At 37.6% G+C, this 16066-nt stretch overlaps 1 protein-coding gene across 2 annotated transcripts in view; it reads left to right on the top strand.

Annotated features, from left to right (window-relative positions):
• NUCB2 (nucleobindin 2) overlaps positions 1 to 15662 on the top strand; it is a 31115-nt gene extending 15453 nt beyond the window's left edge. For both annotated transcript variants that reach the window (XM_055813771.1, XM_055813770.1), the window contains exons 5-13: positions 1729 to 1832; positions 3504 to 3689; positions 4341 to 4431; positions 5789 to 5847; positions 7719 to 7811; positions 8817 to 8906; positions 9485 to 9655; positions 9981 to 10062; positions 11823 to 15662. In XM_055813771.1, coding sequence (XP_055669746.1) covers positions 1729 to 1832; positions 3504 to 3689; positions 4341 to 4431; positions 5789 to 5847; positions 7719 to 7811; positions 8817 to 8906; positions 9485 to 9655; positions 9981 to 10062; positions 11823 to 11935 — 989 coding nt within the window. In that variant the 3' untranslated portion in view covers positions 11936 to 15662. The remainder of the gene's footprint in view (positions 1 to 1728; positions 1833 to 3503; positions 3690 to 4340; positions 4432 to 5788; positions 5848 to 7718; positions 7812 to 8816; positions 8907 to 9484; positions 9656 to 9980; positions 10063 to 11822) is intronic.
• Positions 15663 to 16066: the final 404 nt, after the last annotated feature.

Below are 16066 nucleotides of genomic sequence, written 5' to 3'. Positions count from 1 at the left end.
GTGTGCTTTAGCCCCTGGCAGATCAGATCTGTTACAGCATAAGTGTGAGATCTTACATTTGGGAAAAAATAAGAACGGATTATTGCAGTTCAGAATATTCAGATGACTACTAAGATACGAAAACATCAGGAGTGGGAAAATGTTTTGTAAAATTTATAATCAGTCCTGCCAGTGAATACTCCACATCACATACAACTATGGCCAAATTATCTATGAAATACAGCTGCATCTGTACACCTAGGCAACATCTTGGAACATGTACAAAAGAACATTGTACAGTAACAGCAGGCAGAGCTGTTTGATTTGCTTTTATTTGTTCTGCTAATCTTTTCCCTTATAACACCACTAATATCTTAGTCTTCTATCTGATCTAAAAAAAGAAAAAAAAAAGCACGTAGCCCCCCCCTGTTCTTTTCCCTCTCAGATGATCAGATTTTTTAAAAATCAAGCAGTTTTGAGATTATATTCTGCATATATTCAGTCCTAATCCAGACATGTTTTTAAACATTTTCAGCAAGATCGTGGTAGACTGATCACTACAGAACAGTTGAATGTTAGGGGTTGGGTCACAGATAATGCAGTAACGTGACAAGTAAATACTGTCAAATAGAATGAGTCTTTTCCCAAAATACAAGAAATGGAGGAAAATGGATTTAGGGGCTGGGGTTTTTTTGTTTGTTTGATTTGCTTTATTTTAAGCCTATTATTACACTTCTAAAAATGTTTCAAAAACAGGTGAAGGTTCATATATTTCAGCAGAAATTACGATCTCACTAGAGAGGAATGACTGTTGAAATCTGCCCCAGTAAGCATTTGTTGTTTTGTGACAATACAAACACAGCCTTGAGTGTAAAACAAATAGCTGGCCAAAGAACAACATGTTCAAAATTGTTTCCCAATTTTTTTTAAACAAATAAAATATGCTTTGTTAAGCCATCTGGTAAAAGCTTGTCAAAATTGTTATACATATATCATAGTGTATGCTGCTTAAGATAGCATTGTTATCTAGCATTAGCAGTCAGAAACCATGGTAACAGCTAGGAAAGCCTGTTGTAAAAATGTGTTTTGTTGTTAGTGCATTGTGTACTGATACTGTTGGGTACCATTCCTGTCATAAGGAAGAGAGAAATGTTTGCAGCTTTTAAGACACAGGACCTGACTGTCCACTGTCTTGCACTTCTTATTTTGCATAAATGAGTATCTGCTTGTCTGATTGATACAATTTTACACATATTGTACATACATCTTTGGCCAGATATAAGCCATTTGCAAAATGTACAATGCAATAGAAGAGTCAGACTTCTCCCAGTTCAGGAAAAAAGATGCAAGTTGTTAGCTTTGATACTGCACATAACTTCAACTATCTCATTTATATAAAAGAGAATAAAATACTTTTCTTAGTTTGTGAAGCCCAAGTTGATTGTCCTTTTCCTTGCTGAAGCACAAGCCTTAATTAATGTGTGCATGTTAAATTGTTGTGTGCAATGCAACACTGACACGTCAGAAGGAATATAGTGCAAACAGCTATCAAGTTTGCCGATGTCCTTCAGGAAAAGCAACTTTGGAAGCGTTGCTATAGTTTCCTCCAACAGTTAAAAAAATCATCCAGTCCTTAGGGAGCCTCAGGTACTTAAAAGGCACAAGCTCCCATATCAAAGTTTTTAACTTCCTGACTCACTTGATTTCAAACTTATTTTAATGTTTTACATTTGTATCTTTCTCTTTCAGACACTGGCATAGACCATCAGGCTCTCCTTAAACAGTTTGAGCACCTGAACCATCAGAATCCTGACACGTTTGAACCTAAAGACTTAGATATGTTGATCAAAGCAGTGAGTGCTAGATATAAACTACTGTGGGGTTTTTTGCTTTTAATTATTATGCTTTTTTCCTCTGGTAAAGGCAAATCATTTTATATATACCACTTTTTTTTTTATAAATAACATGCAGTTTTCATTTTCAGAGAAGTCAGTTGTCTCCATTGCACACGTGAAAACTGTTGTCAGCGTTATGCTAAAGAGCCTATAAATTTTTGGGTGGCATCTTAACAGGCTTGCATTCAATGTGCTAATACAAAGAACTTCAGGAATAAAATGCACCTTTCCGGGAACCTTTAAATTAAATAAAGCTTTGATAGGGGTACATTTTTACCAAGTGTATTTTTCTGATTTCTATTTCTAAATTTATTATTATTTAGGCATCTCACAGAATGACATGAATAATCATCCCTAAACTAGCCATTTGAATTTTGGGATCTATTATATATATGTCAAGCTGCGAAACCACAGCAGAGTAAAATTTAAGATAACAGTATTATAAATTGCATATGCTGGGCATGGCATTCAGTGCCTAAATTTTAGCAGATTCAGCATCTATCATGGGGGGGGTGTGTGTGTGTGTGAGTGCATGCTTATTAAGGGGATGCAGTTAAGCTAATCAACTGCTGGAAAAAATACGCTTCCCAGGGGGAAAAAATAGACTTTCATCTCAGATATCCTGTAGAAGCGCACTCCATGTCTGACATGAGAATTTGACAGTTTTTAAATTGTCAAAGTAAATTGAAAGACAAGGTCTATTTCAAGCTTTCTGTCATTTTTGTGGATTATTTTACCCTTGGAAAACTTAATCTCAATTTTCTGTAAAATTTTTTTTTTTATAGAGATACTGTAAATTTTCTTGCCATTTCTGAGTATCACTTCTGGGAAAATTCTGGTTGGCTAAGAGAAGCATATCCTCAGCGGGGCAGTTCTTTTTTTTTATTTGGTCTTCTCATTTCTCAGCTGAGGTATTGATAGTGTGTCATGGGCATTTTAGGGGGTCTTTGCTTTGGAATTGGTTTTGAAAAGTTATGGTGAATCTGAAAACTAAAATATAATTGAGAGACTGTTTCAGGTATAAACATGTTACTTTGAAAAGCACTAGCAAAACATCATTTAATACCTTGAGCTGTCTGTAAACTCTATACAAGTGCTTGTCAGAAATTCTCCCCTCACACCCTTTGTCTCCATGTAATTGGGGTTTTTAATTTAATCTGTATTAAGCTACTGCAAACTAACTTCCATTACTAATGAAGGCACTTTTTTCGTTAAACTGTAAAATAAGCTACAAATGGTCTTAGTCTGAAGCAAGCAAGGAGTTAATGGTACTATTTGAAGCTGCGCTTAATTAGTATGGGACTTACTTGAGTTAATTTATTATTAATTGGTGAGAAGGAAGGAAGGAAGACCTTGATGCCTCCTTAAAGTACTGTGTAGCTGCAAAAGTCATCTAGCAGTTGAACCCTTGCAAATCAATTTCTGTGAAAACAACAAAGTGAGGAGAGGTGTTTCTGCATCACTGTCACATGAAAGGAAACCCCCAACTAGTCTACTTCATGTTTAAAAGGAGAATGGCAATATGGCCAGCCTTGCCCACAGATGTGAACAATACAGTGGTTGTAATGTCATTTGTGGTAATGTATTCGTGTGGCATAATCCTATGTCTACATATATCCGTATTTTTAGGCTACAAGTGACCTGGAAAACTATGATAAGACCCGCCATGAGGAGTTTAAGAAATATGAGATGATGAAAGAACATGAGAGGAGAGAGTATTTAAAAACACTGGATGAAGAAAAGAGGCAGCGAGAAGAATCCAAATTTGAGGAGATGAAGAAAAAACATGGAGATCACCCTAAAGTTCACCATCCTGTAAGGCCACAGTATATTCTTACATGATTGGGTGGTAGCTTTCCTTTCCAGAGAGAAAAAGCTAATAAAGAGAAGGGTGTATCTTGTTTGTTCTCAGCATTTGCCTCTTCTCATGGATGACGGAACAGACTGTGGGAACAATGCTGAGAGCATTAGAAAACCCACTATATATACCTCCTTTTTTTTTTCTGTACAAGTGTGCTATTTGCTGGCAGAATTATTACCTACAAAGAAGCTAAAACTTATGAGGAGGAAGCTACAGTGGTATTCAAAATCGTAGGGATGCCTTCATGGTGTGCCTGGCCTGCAAGGAACTGCATCATGGTACTGTTTACTTTAAAAAATGCAAACTAATTTAACTTCCTTCAACTGTTATTTCTAGATGAGTTTGTGTGGCCGTAACTGATTATTACAGTTGCTCCTTTCCACAGAATGTGCATTTCCTTGACATACCCTCTTTCCTTGGGCCTTTCTGCCTAATGAAGGTATTAGACCTGACCAAAAGGGCATTAAAGAAAGTTCCATTGATTCTATTTGCAACATGACTAATCAGAAAAGAAAGCCTTTCAGAGAAACTGTAATGCAAAGATAATGCAGAAAAATTACACCTAATCATGTTTTGAATAGTTTTTCTTTGTAACCAATCTATAGGGAAGCAAAGATCAACTGAAAGAGGTGTGGGAAGAAGCAGATGGACTAGATCCTAATGAATTTGACCCCAAAACTTTTTTCAAATTACACGGTAAGAGGTTTAGCTTAATTTAATGAACAAGTGAAGTGACTTTCTGTCACCTTCTGCAGAGGGCAAGTTTGTTTTATCCTAGGACAAAGTCTTAGACCTCAAGCAATTTGGATGAGTCTGAAGAGTATAGGAGAGGGAGAGTGTGTGTGAAAACCTGCTTTTCTACCATCTCTGCAGATAAGTGCCAGACACTCATTATCTTTGGAATGGTCATAGGAGTGCAAAAGCTCTTCAGAAGTTGTAAGATCCCCTTAATAAAACAAAACCCAAAATGTCCCCCAGTCCTGCCTCTGTATTTCTGAGCAGTGTGCAGCTGGAAACAATAAAAAATAGTAGCAGAGATGAGGATGCATCTCAATGGGCATTTTGCTTTAAATGTGATTATAGAAATGTGTAAACTTAGCATTCTGACATTGTTAAACGCTTCATAATAAAGTACCCTTCATTGGATCCTGCCTGGTGCTGGGCTGTGAAGGGTTGAACAGGACACAAAATTTGACTAATCCCAAAGATGATCATTTAACTGAAGTGTTCTAGCTTGAGTCTGAACTGTTATCTTGGTTTATAAAACACATGAATGTGTATTGTAGTTATTCCACCTTATTTTTTCTTTCTAGAAAGAGATCTTGAAAGGTAATTTTCTGAAAAATTTTGGTAGATTTTTTGGTGCAAATCTTACCAAAACAGAAATAGCTGAAATAACCTTTTGCTTTAGAGCATAGTATATAAAAACTTTGAAGCTATTAAATAAAAATATTGCATAACACTCATTTGAAGTAGGCGTTCTCTTTCCGTTTCAGAGGTAGTGTAACAATATTCAGAGTAGAATGTAGGATAAAAGTTAGTTATCAAGTATTCTCCTCTCAGAATTTGACATGAAAAGTCATTTTACGGTGATCTCAAGTGCTGCATGTTTATATAGACTTTCACATAATTATTTTTCCTTTTTTTTGAGAGAGAGAGATACTATTAGTTAACAAAGTTTTTCTGCAGATTTTTGTTGCTCAGTCTATTTACAAATTTAGTTGTTGAATTGGGACAACTTGTTCTCAGCCATATTTTTTGGCAATTGCACTCTGTGCAATCCTGTTGTGACCTATTTCAGTTTGCTAATCTAAGAAGCAGGGAGATTGCTCCAGACATGTTCAACCAACCAACCAAAAATGGCAATACAGTTCAGCCAGTGCCTAATTAAAACCTAACCAGAAAAAATGACCTATGTAATCAACATCTTGTTAAATGAGGTTTTTAATCCCATGAGATAAGTATGCTGATACTTATTGAACTCAAGGAAAACTATTACATCTATTACTTTCTGTACATACTCAACTTGTATTTTCAATGCTTTTTTTTGTAGATGTCAATAATGATGGTTTCCTGGATGAGCAAGAATTAGAAGCCCTGTTTACTAAAGAGGTAAAAAAAAATGTTTAGGAACTTAACTTGTTTCAGTAAATGGTTACAGGGATGTGTCTGTATTTTTTCCAGGTATATTTGAGGGCTTTGAACTACAAGTTAAGAGTATTCATGCCAAACTTTTTGCATCCTTAATGTTTCTACAGAAGTGTAAAAACTCATCAGCAGGGAAAATAAAGTAGTTGAAGCTTAGGACTCAAGACACCAGAGATCTAGTGTTTATGTATTTCTCTGCCACAGGCTTGTCTGAGATTTTATAGTTCATCTGCAGGACAGCTATACCTGTATAAATGGCAGCGTAGAGAGCTGCACTCGTGCTCTGGCTAGGTGCAGCCTGGTAGAAGTTCTGAAGTTGGGTAGCTGTGCTCATTCATTGCTTATTAACAAGTCATAAGACTTGCTGAGAGAAAAAGGGTCACACTCCTGTGAATTGGCTCAAAGGCAGCACACTCTGGAAGTGGCTATAGAAGTTTCACATATTTTATATCTAGCTAGTGTGGAGCACATGTAAAGTTTTTAGTCTTAAAGTTTAGTCTTAAAATTTCTTCTAGATTTAATGAGTCAGGGAGGAAATGTGCTATACAGTGTATATAGAAGTTTATAAAATCAAACTAATACAATTTTTTAAACAAACTAAATTTGAAAATGCAGATTTGTAACAACACTTTGCCATAATCTCCTCTAATACAATGAAGATATACGGCAGTCTTTTTTCACAGAATCATGGCATCGTTTAGGTTGGAAAAGACCTTTAACATCATCAAGTCCAACCGTTAACCCAGGGCTGCCAAGTCCATCCCTAAACCATGTCACTCAGCCCCGCATCTACACGTTTTCTAAACACCTCCAGGGATGGTGTTTCCATCACCTACCTCCCTGAGCAGCCTGTTCCAGTGCTTGATCACCCTTTCAGTGAAAAAACTGTTCCTAACACCCGATCTAAACCTCCCTTGGCACAACTTGAGGCTGTTTCCTCTTGTTCTGTTCCTGGTTATCAGGGAGGAGACACCGACCCTCACCTGCCTGCAGCCTCCTTTGAGGTAATTGTAGAGAGCAAGAAGATCCTCCCTGAGCCTCCTCCTCTCCAGACTCAACACCCCCAGTTCCCTCAGCCGCTCCTCATGAGACTTGTGCTCCTGCCCCTTCCCCAGCTCCGTTGCCCGTCTCTGGACACGCTGCAGCACCTCTATGTCCCTCTTGTAGTGAGGGGTTTAAGAACACAGGGTTTGAGGTGCAGGCTCACTGGTGCTGAGTACAGGGGGACAATCACTTCCCTTATCCTGCTGGCCACACTGTTTTGGATACAAGATATGACAGATATTTGACACATATGTCCCACCATTTTGCAGTTTTGTAGTTTAAAAACAAATTACCTATGGCTTAGCAAGCAAAGCTAAATGACTGAAAAAGCTAAGTAGAAGCAAACAAGCATGAACTCACCAGAAAGACATTGTGCAAGAGGAGAAGTGGACCATTAAATTAAGCAGTCAATTTGTCTTGTGGTGTCTGAATGCTTACAGGATCAGCTGCATGCTCTGGTAAAACAGTTATTCCCTCCTGTTCCAGAAATCACGAGGAAACTGCCTGCTTTGAATCAAATGTAGGATCAGACTGTATGCTGAAGTCAATTTTACTGTAATGTCCACAGCACTGAATTACAACAGACCACATGAAGTAACTGAAAACTTCATTCATAGCAGTGGAAGGCTCACTTTTTGCATAAATACTATCCTAAAAGAAGAAAATTCCACACACACTCTATTGGAAAAATGGTGAATTCATGTTTTTAGCAACATCTCACACTACTATGCCAAATATGCTGTCATTTGAATGAGTTTACCAAACTAACATTTGCTAATTTTTAATTTCAGCTAGAAAAAGTTTACGATCCCAAAAATGAAGAGGATGACATGGTTGAAATGGAAGAAGAAAGGCTGAGAATGAGAGAACATGTAATGAATGAGGTGGGGACTGATGTTCAGTAGAGCTGCTGATTTCCTTCTGTGTTTAAGAAATACAATCCTCCTCATCAGAAGCATTGTCCAAGTAAAGCAGAAAGGGACACCTTGTCACACATCAAGTTAGAATTCTCAAGCCCTGTCCCCATTTTTTGATGCAAATGCGTTCTGACTAGTTTTTATTTTAAAAGTTGCAGAGAAGGAATTGTGCTGTAGCCTCCATCTCTTGCAGATACTGAGATTCAATAGAAGTTTCTTTGGAATTTTGTGTCAAACAGAGAAGACTCTAAATGTGCTTTTGCGCTTAGCAAATGGGCAAGATTTAGGTGTGAGAAGAGGGAGTGGAGCAATGTCTTCTTTCATATAGCTCATGTTTGTCCCTTCAGAAGGGGGCTCAGAGCTCAAGGTATCACCTATGACAATGAATACATTTACTAGTTCTGATTAGTTTTCAGCTCAGGAGACAGAGAAAGGGGAAGAAATGCTTTGAAGCAGCATGTTTTTAACTCCTATCTTTTCTGTATTCTAATTCCTTAAGCTTGAGCAACAGAGCAAGCCTGGTGTTCTGTTAGGCATAAAAGCAAAATATTTCCTCCCTTCCCTTTAAAGGATTCTGACACAATTCATTTAGGGTTTTTTTTGATGTTTTAAAACCTCTCCATCCAACAGTGGAGATTACTCTGACTCACAGTTAGAGAATTTTTACCAGAAAGCTACAAAACATTTTACTCAGAAAAATCTTCATTCCACTATTAGGGTTTGGGCTCTGACTGCAAATAATGTTGCCAATAAATTTTGAAGTAAAATGTGAGGATTTATTTTTTATTTCCATTTTTTTTAAGCTATATAACCTTGTGACAAGTTTTCAGAAGATGTTGCAGGCACTCCCTTGAAAACGGGACAGTTTAAAAATAAAATGGTTATATTAGAAAATACCTGCACGATGAAATTAAACACTAGCTTCACCAAAACCCATCCTTTAGGTTGAATTTATTTTTTTGCTTCTAATAGGTTGATGTCAACAAGGATCGGCTAGTGACTTTGGAGGAGTTCTTGAGAGCTACAGAGAAAAAAGAATTTTTGGAGCCAGATAGCTGGGAGGTAATGAGAGTGTGTTTCAAGTGCAACGTACAGTACTATTACCATTACTCTAAGCAGGAAGCCAAATGGCATGTCTCTGACCTTTGGTTTTTTTCAGTTCTGTCTTGGTATGTGTGTGATTAAGCACCTTAGCTGACCATAATGTACAAAATGTAGCGGACTAATATAATGCAGGTGCAATCTTTGTGGCCCTCACAGAAACAAAAAAGACCTTGCGCCACCCTGTGGATTCCAGCGGAGCTTTTCCTAGTGCTTTCCGAACAGCAAGTGGACATTTTGTTTTTTGAATCACTTCAAAAGGGAAGATAAGAGCTCAGCTGGAAGCAAGAGGAAATTTTTTTCTCCTACCTCTAAATCTGTAGTAGAATTTTGCTGAGAAAATAGCAGAGAAACATCTATTTTGCTCTTTCTTACAGTGAGTGTACTAAGCCTTTACAGTGTCGTATCTGAGTATTTTGATGAAAATTCTGAGCGTTGTTTAGTGACCTGTACAGTTTAGCTAATAATAATTCAAGTGGGAAGTTAATAAAAATATATATACATTCTGAGTATTCACATTTATATGTATTTTCTTGCAGACACTAGATCAACAGCAGCTCTTCACTGAGGACGAGCTGAAGGAATTTGAAAGTCATATTTCTCAGCAGGAAGATGAACTTAGAAAGAAAGCAGAAGATCTTCAGAAGCAGAAGGAAGAGCTACAGAGGCAGCATGACCAGCTTCAGGCTCAGAAACAAGAGCTTCAGCAGGTACGCTTATGAGAACAGCAATTTTTTTTTTTCTTTTCTTGCATCCTTGTATGAGTCATGACAGTCCCCAGCTCTGGAGCATTCTTTACCTTGATTTCTCACGTAAGTCCCTGCTGAATTCTAAACTAATGGTACCACAGCAAAACATAATGTAGTATTCAAGATTATAGCAAACAATTCAAGCATCTCAACTCAGTAGTTACACCCATTAGCAAAGACTTTACATAATGACTGTAAAATGTGTTTTAAGTCTATTCATTTATGTCACATCAGAGAAAGTTGACAGGTTTAAGTTTTTCAACTGTTGCATTTTATTTTTCACCAGGTTGTAAAACAGATGGAACAAAAGAAACTACAGCAAGGAAATCCTCCTGCAGGACCAGCTGGAGAACTGAAATTCCAGCCCCGTATGTGTCTTTCTGTGTAGATACACAAACTTTAAAATAAGATCTCCAGTGTAAAAGTCACTAAAACTGTCTTTTCTGTTGAAACTATTAACATAATGTGGGTTTAATGACCTCTGTAGAGAGGTTCACTAAACTGTCCTTAACAAGGAAGTGTGGAACTCTTCTTAAGTATTAAGTGAAAAAGAGAGTTATAACTCAAGGCATCAGATGGGCAGAGCAGGAGGATTGTGTCATACCTGTCAGTCTAAAACCAGTGAGATCTAGGATATCTGGGATTTGTGAGCATCCAGAGAAGCGGAATAGGGACATACAACCAACCAGGTCTGTCTTATTTTCTATGGCTTCATTACCAGTTTCAGACTGCAGAACAAAGCATTTAAATGCTTTCAACAGGTCTATCCTCAGTGGCCAATTTACCAGCAGTTGAGTACAACATGATGTGACAAGTTAATTTATAGACAGTATGAATGGCTTCAACACCCTCAGAAGATAGTGTTAAAATAACCATTGCATTTGCTCATGGACGGCAACAAAACGGGCAGGTATATATTAGCACTTCTTACCCATAACACATTGTCCATGTTTCTTTTGTGCTTTGAAGGGGCTCTGCTTTCCCAAACATCCTAACTTAGCTTTTTCTCCCCCTCTAGAAATGATGGTTTTACTGGCTTCCATGTTCCTGTGCTAACTTTATCAGCAGAGCTCAAGAACTTTTTGACATTTATCTGGAAAATAAAGCTGCAGACTGTATCCAGCCTTTTGAATACTGGAAGCTCTTAACTGCTCCTGCAGGGCTGACAGTGGGGTTTCAAACCTTAAACGCTATATTCAGTGATTACAGCTTACTTTGTTGGGTACCCTGAAATTCTGTCCCTTAGCCACTCAGTTATGTAAAGAGAAATAATGAAATTTCAGTGCCAGTTTAATTTTGTTTCCATTTGCTTCAAAACTGCCTGTGGGTAATTTCATTTTATGATCCTTAGTTCTGAGAGTCTCACTTCCCTTCACCTCCAGTAAAAACATGTATAATATCAGATGCCCTGAGAGTTGGACTAATGTTAAATCTTTTGATACTGGCAATAATGTAGCAGATACTGTTCTTAACACATACATTGTTTTATGTAAAAACTTTCTGCAAAGTCAATTAATCAGGTGTCATAAGAATTCATTATATTAACCAGAAGTAGTCACTACTCCTTCACTGAGTTAGAGGCCCAAGTAGACATTATTTCTAGTACTGGAGCTACTGAGGGTAATTTAAGGAAAAAATCACAAAAATTAGCTGCAAGTTCTGAAATCTTCAGCAAACCATGAAAATTAGTAATTATTCAAAGGTAGGCAAAGGGAGAATGTTGTAAGAATTATTGACGCGCTGGGGAGTACAGTACAGGAGCAAGTTGTTAATCTTTTTTTTCAGGCTTCCCGTATTAGGATTAAAGATTTCATAAACACGTAATATATTTTGGAAAGAACAATCTGCAAAGAACCAATGTGTTACTTAAGTAAAAATATTTCACAGAAAACAGAAACAATTAGTAATCTAAGAGGAAACGCTGAATATTATAGTGATGCAGTCTATTGCATAATCTAAATCTGAACTCATTGTTAGTCACATACAAAATTCTTGATTCCACTTAAAAACCAAAAAATAGAAGATTTTGTTTGATTGTCCCTACACTAGAAACTTTCCTTTAGAGACTTTTCACATTTGGGGCCAATTTAATTGAGAAGTTACAAATAGTTTTATTCTTGTTTTACAGCCGGGGAGCACAAAGTTGGAGATGCACCAAAACATCCTGCAGGAGGTGATCAGCCTTTACCACCAGGACATGTCCAAGAACCAGCTGCTAGAACTGATCAAGTTCACCCTTGACCACTTGTGCCTCAACTTTATAGCATCTTTATTATTTGGGATGGTGGGGGGGGTGGGGGGTGGGCAGGAAATCACAGTGAAACATGAACTTTCCAGTTTCTTCCCCAGAATGTGAAATCATTGGGAATGGTAAGAGATTAAGTATCAATCAGATCCGAGTCATAAATTAAATTAATTTTCTCTCCAGTGCATCAGTGAGAAACACAACAGGGGGATCAATTAGAGGCTATAATGGAGGGGGGAATTAAGGAAACTATTAATACTAAAGATGTATGTATGGTCAGGGGACTGAGCTGTTGAACTCTTCTCTTACAAAAAGGGAGAAGATGTCTGCCATTCTGTGTTTAGGCATGAATTGGGATATTTTCAGGAGGAAGCAGGGACCTGGCCTGAATGTCAAGTTATGTCTAGTTTTATGTAGAAACTCTTTCCAGAAATGCTGAGAAGCAAAATATGGGGAAACAAAGACCATAGGTAAAGGCCTACCATTTCCAGCACTACCAAACCCTTTCTTCTTTGAGACCAAATAAAAATCAAACTTCTAATCCTTAATCACAGAAAATTTGCACTTTCTAAAATCCAAACACAGCAAATAATTATGTGGAACAGTGAATATTTTTCATGTTTACAGAAGCCTAAGAATTTCACTGTAAGCCTTCAAAAGGAATACTGTACTTCCGGTATATTGATCTGAACCGTCCTCCTTGCTGAGACTAATTCTGGGTAACAGTTGAATACTCAACTGGCTCTTGGGACAGTACTTTTGTCCCTGTTTCTTTCATCAGGTGCCAGCTGATCTCAAAATTGTGCATGCTATTAAGTAAGCTTTTTATGTTAATGGAAATATTGTGCAAAACAGAACAAGACTCATTGTCTTTTTCTGTACAGATTATCCTACCTCCTACGATAATATCAGATTTTTCAAAATGCACCACATGCTTCAGAAAGGTCTTCTCAGACATGAATCTTTGACTTGTTAAGAGTCTCACTATTAACTCTGATTAGTCTTTCAGCAGTTGGTGTAAGTTTATGAAGTGTCCTAAAACAGGGGTGCTACTTGATTGTATTATTTTGGTATCGATCCAGGATAGGTCCCTAATATCGTAAGCCAAAATTTTACAAAAGTAAGTTGCTTTTCCTGTGGGTTTTACTATAACGTTGAAAAGTTGTGTGGTTGTCCTTGCTTGTCATTCATTTCAGACTGAAGTATCCTGAAGTGTAAACCCTGTCTGGGTTATTTTGTTTGCTTGGTTTGTTGCAGTTTGTTTTAAAACATGGTGGATTGTTCTGATTGTATGATGCTGGCTTTGAACTGATACACACCTTGGCAAGCATCCTTGGCGTTTCCTTCCTGTTCTGTAGCTAACTACTCACAGTGTCATTGAAGGAGGTCATTTGGGTTTTAAGCAAAGAAACAGAAGCAAGCCTCTGTTACAGAAAGATGTTCCTTTCAGAATAAGACTTGGATATTTTAGCCAAACTCGAAAGACAGGAGGCAATTACTAACATTTTGTATTGACATTTGGGAAGTTTCTTACTTTTAAGAACTTTGATTGATAAAAGCTAGGTGTATTCCTTCCATGTTTAAAACTTCTTTCATCAGGCCTGAGCATATTCTTGTTCTCCACACAATATAAAATTCACTATGGGAACAGATTAGGTTTCCTTGTCTGTTTCACCTTGTTAGTTGTCATGTCGTTAGATCACTCAAACAATTGGACTTTTTGCCTTTTCCTTTTTTTTTCCCTCTACGCAAGTGGTTAACGTTTTAATTTAGTTTCCAAAACCAGTGTCTCCACTGTTTGTCATTTGCATGCGATTCTAACATCAGTTTGATTATGTCTTTGTCAGGAGACTAAAATACTTTCCAACAACTTCATCTGTTTGCTAAGAGGCCCAGACATAGTTACAGCTACATCCAGACTAACAGAGTTTTTCACTGCACAGCCCTGTCTTTGGATTTGTAGCCTAATAATGGGTAACAGAATGAGGAGGGAAATAAAGAGGGAATTATTCAAATGTCATGGAAAAGGTGAGGGAATTTTTTTTTTACTATTCCTCCCATCCCATGTGAAAGTTTACAGAGGACAAATGATAACAGCCACAGATGTTTGTAAAGTATCAAGGACTGAAATCTTTGGCATAAAGGCATTTCTACCATGTAAATCATTCCTTTGGGCTACACCTGCCTCCTAACAAATGTCATTAGATGTAATGACATGCTTTGTAATGTAATGCTCAAGCTTCGGTTTCAGTGCAACCTCTCACATTTTGATTGTAAGATTGTGACTCTCCCTGCTGTTGGAGATGGGCATTATATCCCCCTTACGCCATTTACTTTGAAACATCCAGAGTTTTACAAAGAGCTGTTGTAACTTGGGTGCTGAACTCAGCTTCTGCTCGCCACGGTGTAATGAGTGCCAGTGGTGACTCTGAGGAAGCTGCTTGTGAGAAGCCAGAGTTTTCACTTGTTCATCATGAGTTAGCATTAGCGAAAGTTCCTCATTTAGCATTTCAGCTAGCCACTGAGGTGTGTGTGTTCAGTGTAAAACAGCACGCACCTTTCCTTCAGTTGCTATCCAATTCCTAAATGCTGTTCTTGTCAGTGTTAAATTAATTAATACGCTTGCAGTTTAGCAATATACTACAGACTTTGTCCATATTTAAAGTGGAAACAGGCAGGTTTTTAAACCTTAAATTGGTGATTGGGTTTATCTCTAACAATAATCAAGGTTTAGTCAAATTGGCAGTTACTTGCCCTAAATTATGTGGAAGTCAGAGCCTCAGTCCTCAATAATGCTCAAGTTGGCAAACTCCTACTGAACACGTCTTAAGTTTGTTGCCTAAATGTTTTTCAGGTGAAAGCCAAAATTAGAACTTCATGCTCATTCACCGAATTCAAAAATCTCATATGCATGGGTACCTGTATCACATGTCCACGAAGACAGCAAGGACTGGGTTGATGTTCTTCCAAAACATGGTCTGTCAGATCTGGTCTATTGACAGACAGTGTTCACCCGATACTGTCCATCTCCTCCTCCCCTGCAGAGGAAGGGTATCATTCTTCAGGCCCAGGCCTAGAAGAGGTCTCCATCTGAGTATAATAAAGTCACCAAACTACTTTTGTTGAGCAATTTTGAAGTGTGATTTAGGTAAGAGCTATCTCACTGTGAGGAACATCTGCCTTAGAGGTTATGCAGTGTGCTGAAGTCATGTTTGTACATGAAATATTTAGCAGATTTGTTGCTTTTTAATGTGCTTATTTTCAATGCTGGTGTCTTCTTTTAATTGGGTTCTCTCTTCCATTAAAGAGACTAAAGGTATTTAGCCACTAAAAGCATGTTTTCTGCCATAGTACTGATTTCTCAGGAGCTTTTCAAAGTTGAAAAGAAATTATTAAACTATGCTTACAGCTAGGTGAGGAAGCGAAAAGCTATAATTATAGATAAATAAGAGACTGGAATATCATGGGCACCACTGCTTTCACCTGTATTCTGCTTTGCATTTAGGAGGTGATTACAATTCCAAGACAAAGATGCAGAAATTTGGTCTTGTCCTTGGCTGGGATTTCGGTAGGAAGATGGAGGGGTAAGATTTGGTCAATGTTGTACAAATTCACATCCTTCAGTGCAATATATGTAGGAAAAAAAAAAAAAAGAAAAAAAAAGCCCTGCTCTGTACTTTGTATAGATTAGTTTTTAACTGGATTAAACTGAAACTCAGCACAGTGACAGACGTCTAGCGTTTTATTCTAAGCGGGTGGGAAAAGGCAGGCTTAGATCTTGTATATGTGCACGACTTTGTATTTCTGTGTAGAGGCTCTTCCTGTTTGCCCTCCACTTTTTTGCTTTCTGGGAAGATGTGAAGTTCTTTCTTAGCACCAGCTGCCTCACTGCAATAGCTATTCACTAATTAGGTACTCGAGTGCTCAATTTTTCTATAATCATAAAAATGTAAAACCAGCTAATTGAAATGCTACTGCAACAGCATTACAAACTCTTTGACAATGCCACATGCTTCCCTAAATTGTTCAAATTCAAACCAGAAATCACCAAGAAGGTGAAGCACCCACAGGTTTAGTAACAGATTTTTCTATAGGTTGCTTTCTCTGTTGCTTACAGATCTTCCCTT

Source organism: Falco peregrinus, chromosome 9 (assembly GCF_023634155.1).
Source record: "Falco peregrinus isolate bFalPer1 chromosome 9, bFalPer1.pri, whole genome shotgun sequence".
Lineage (NCBI taxonomy): Eukaryota > Metazoa > Chordata > Aves > Falconiformes > Falconidae > Falco > Falco peregrinus.
This window is presented reverse-complemented; position numbering and strand designations above follow the sequence as displayed.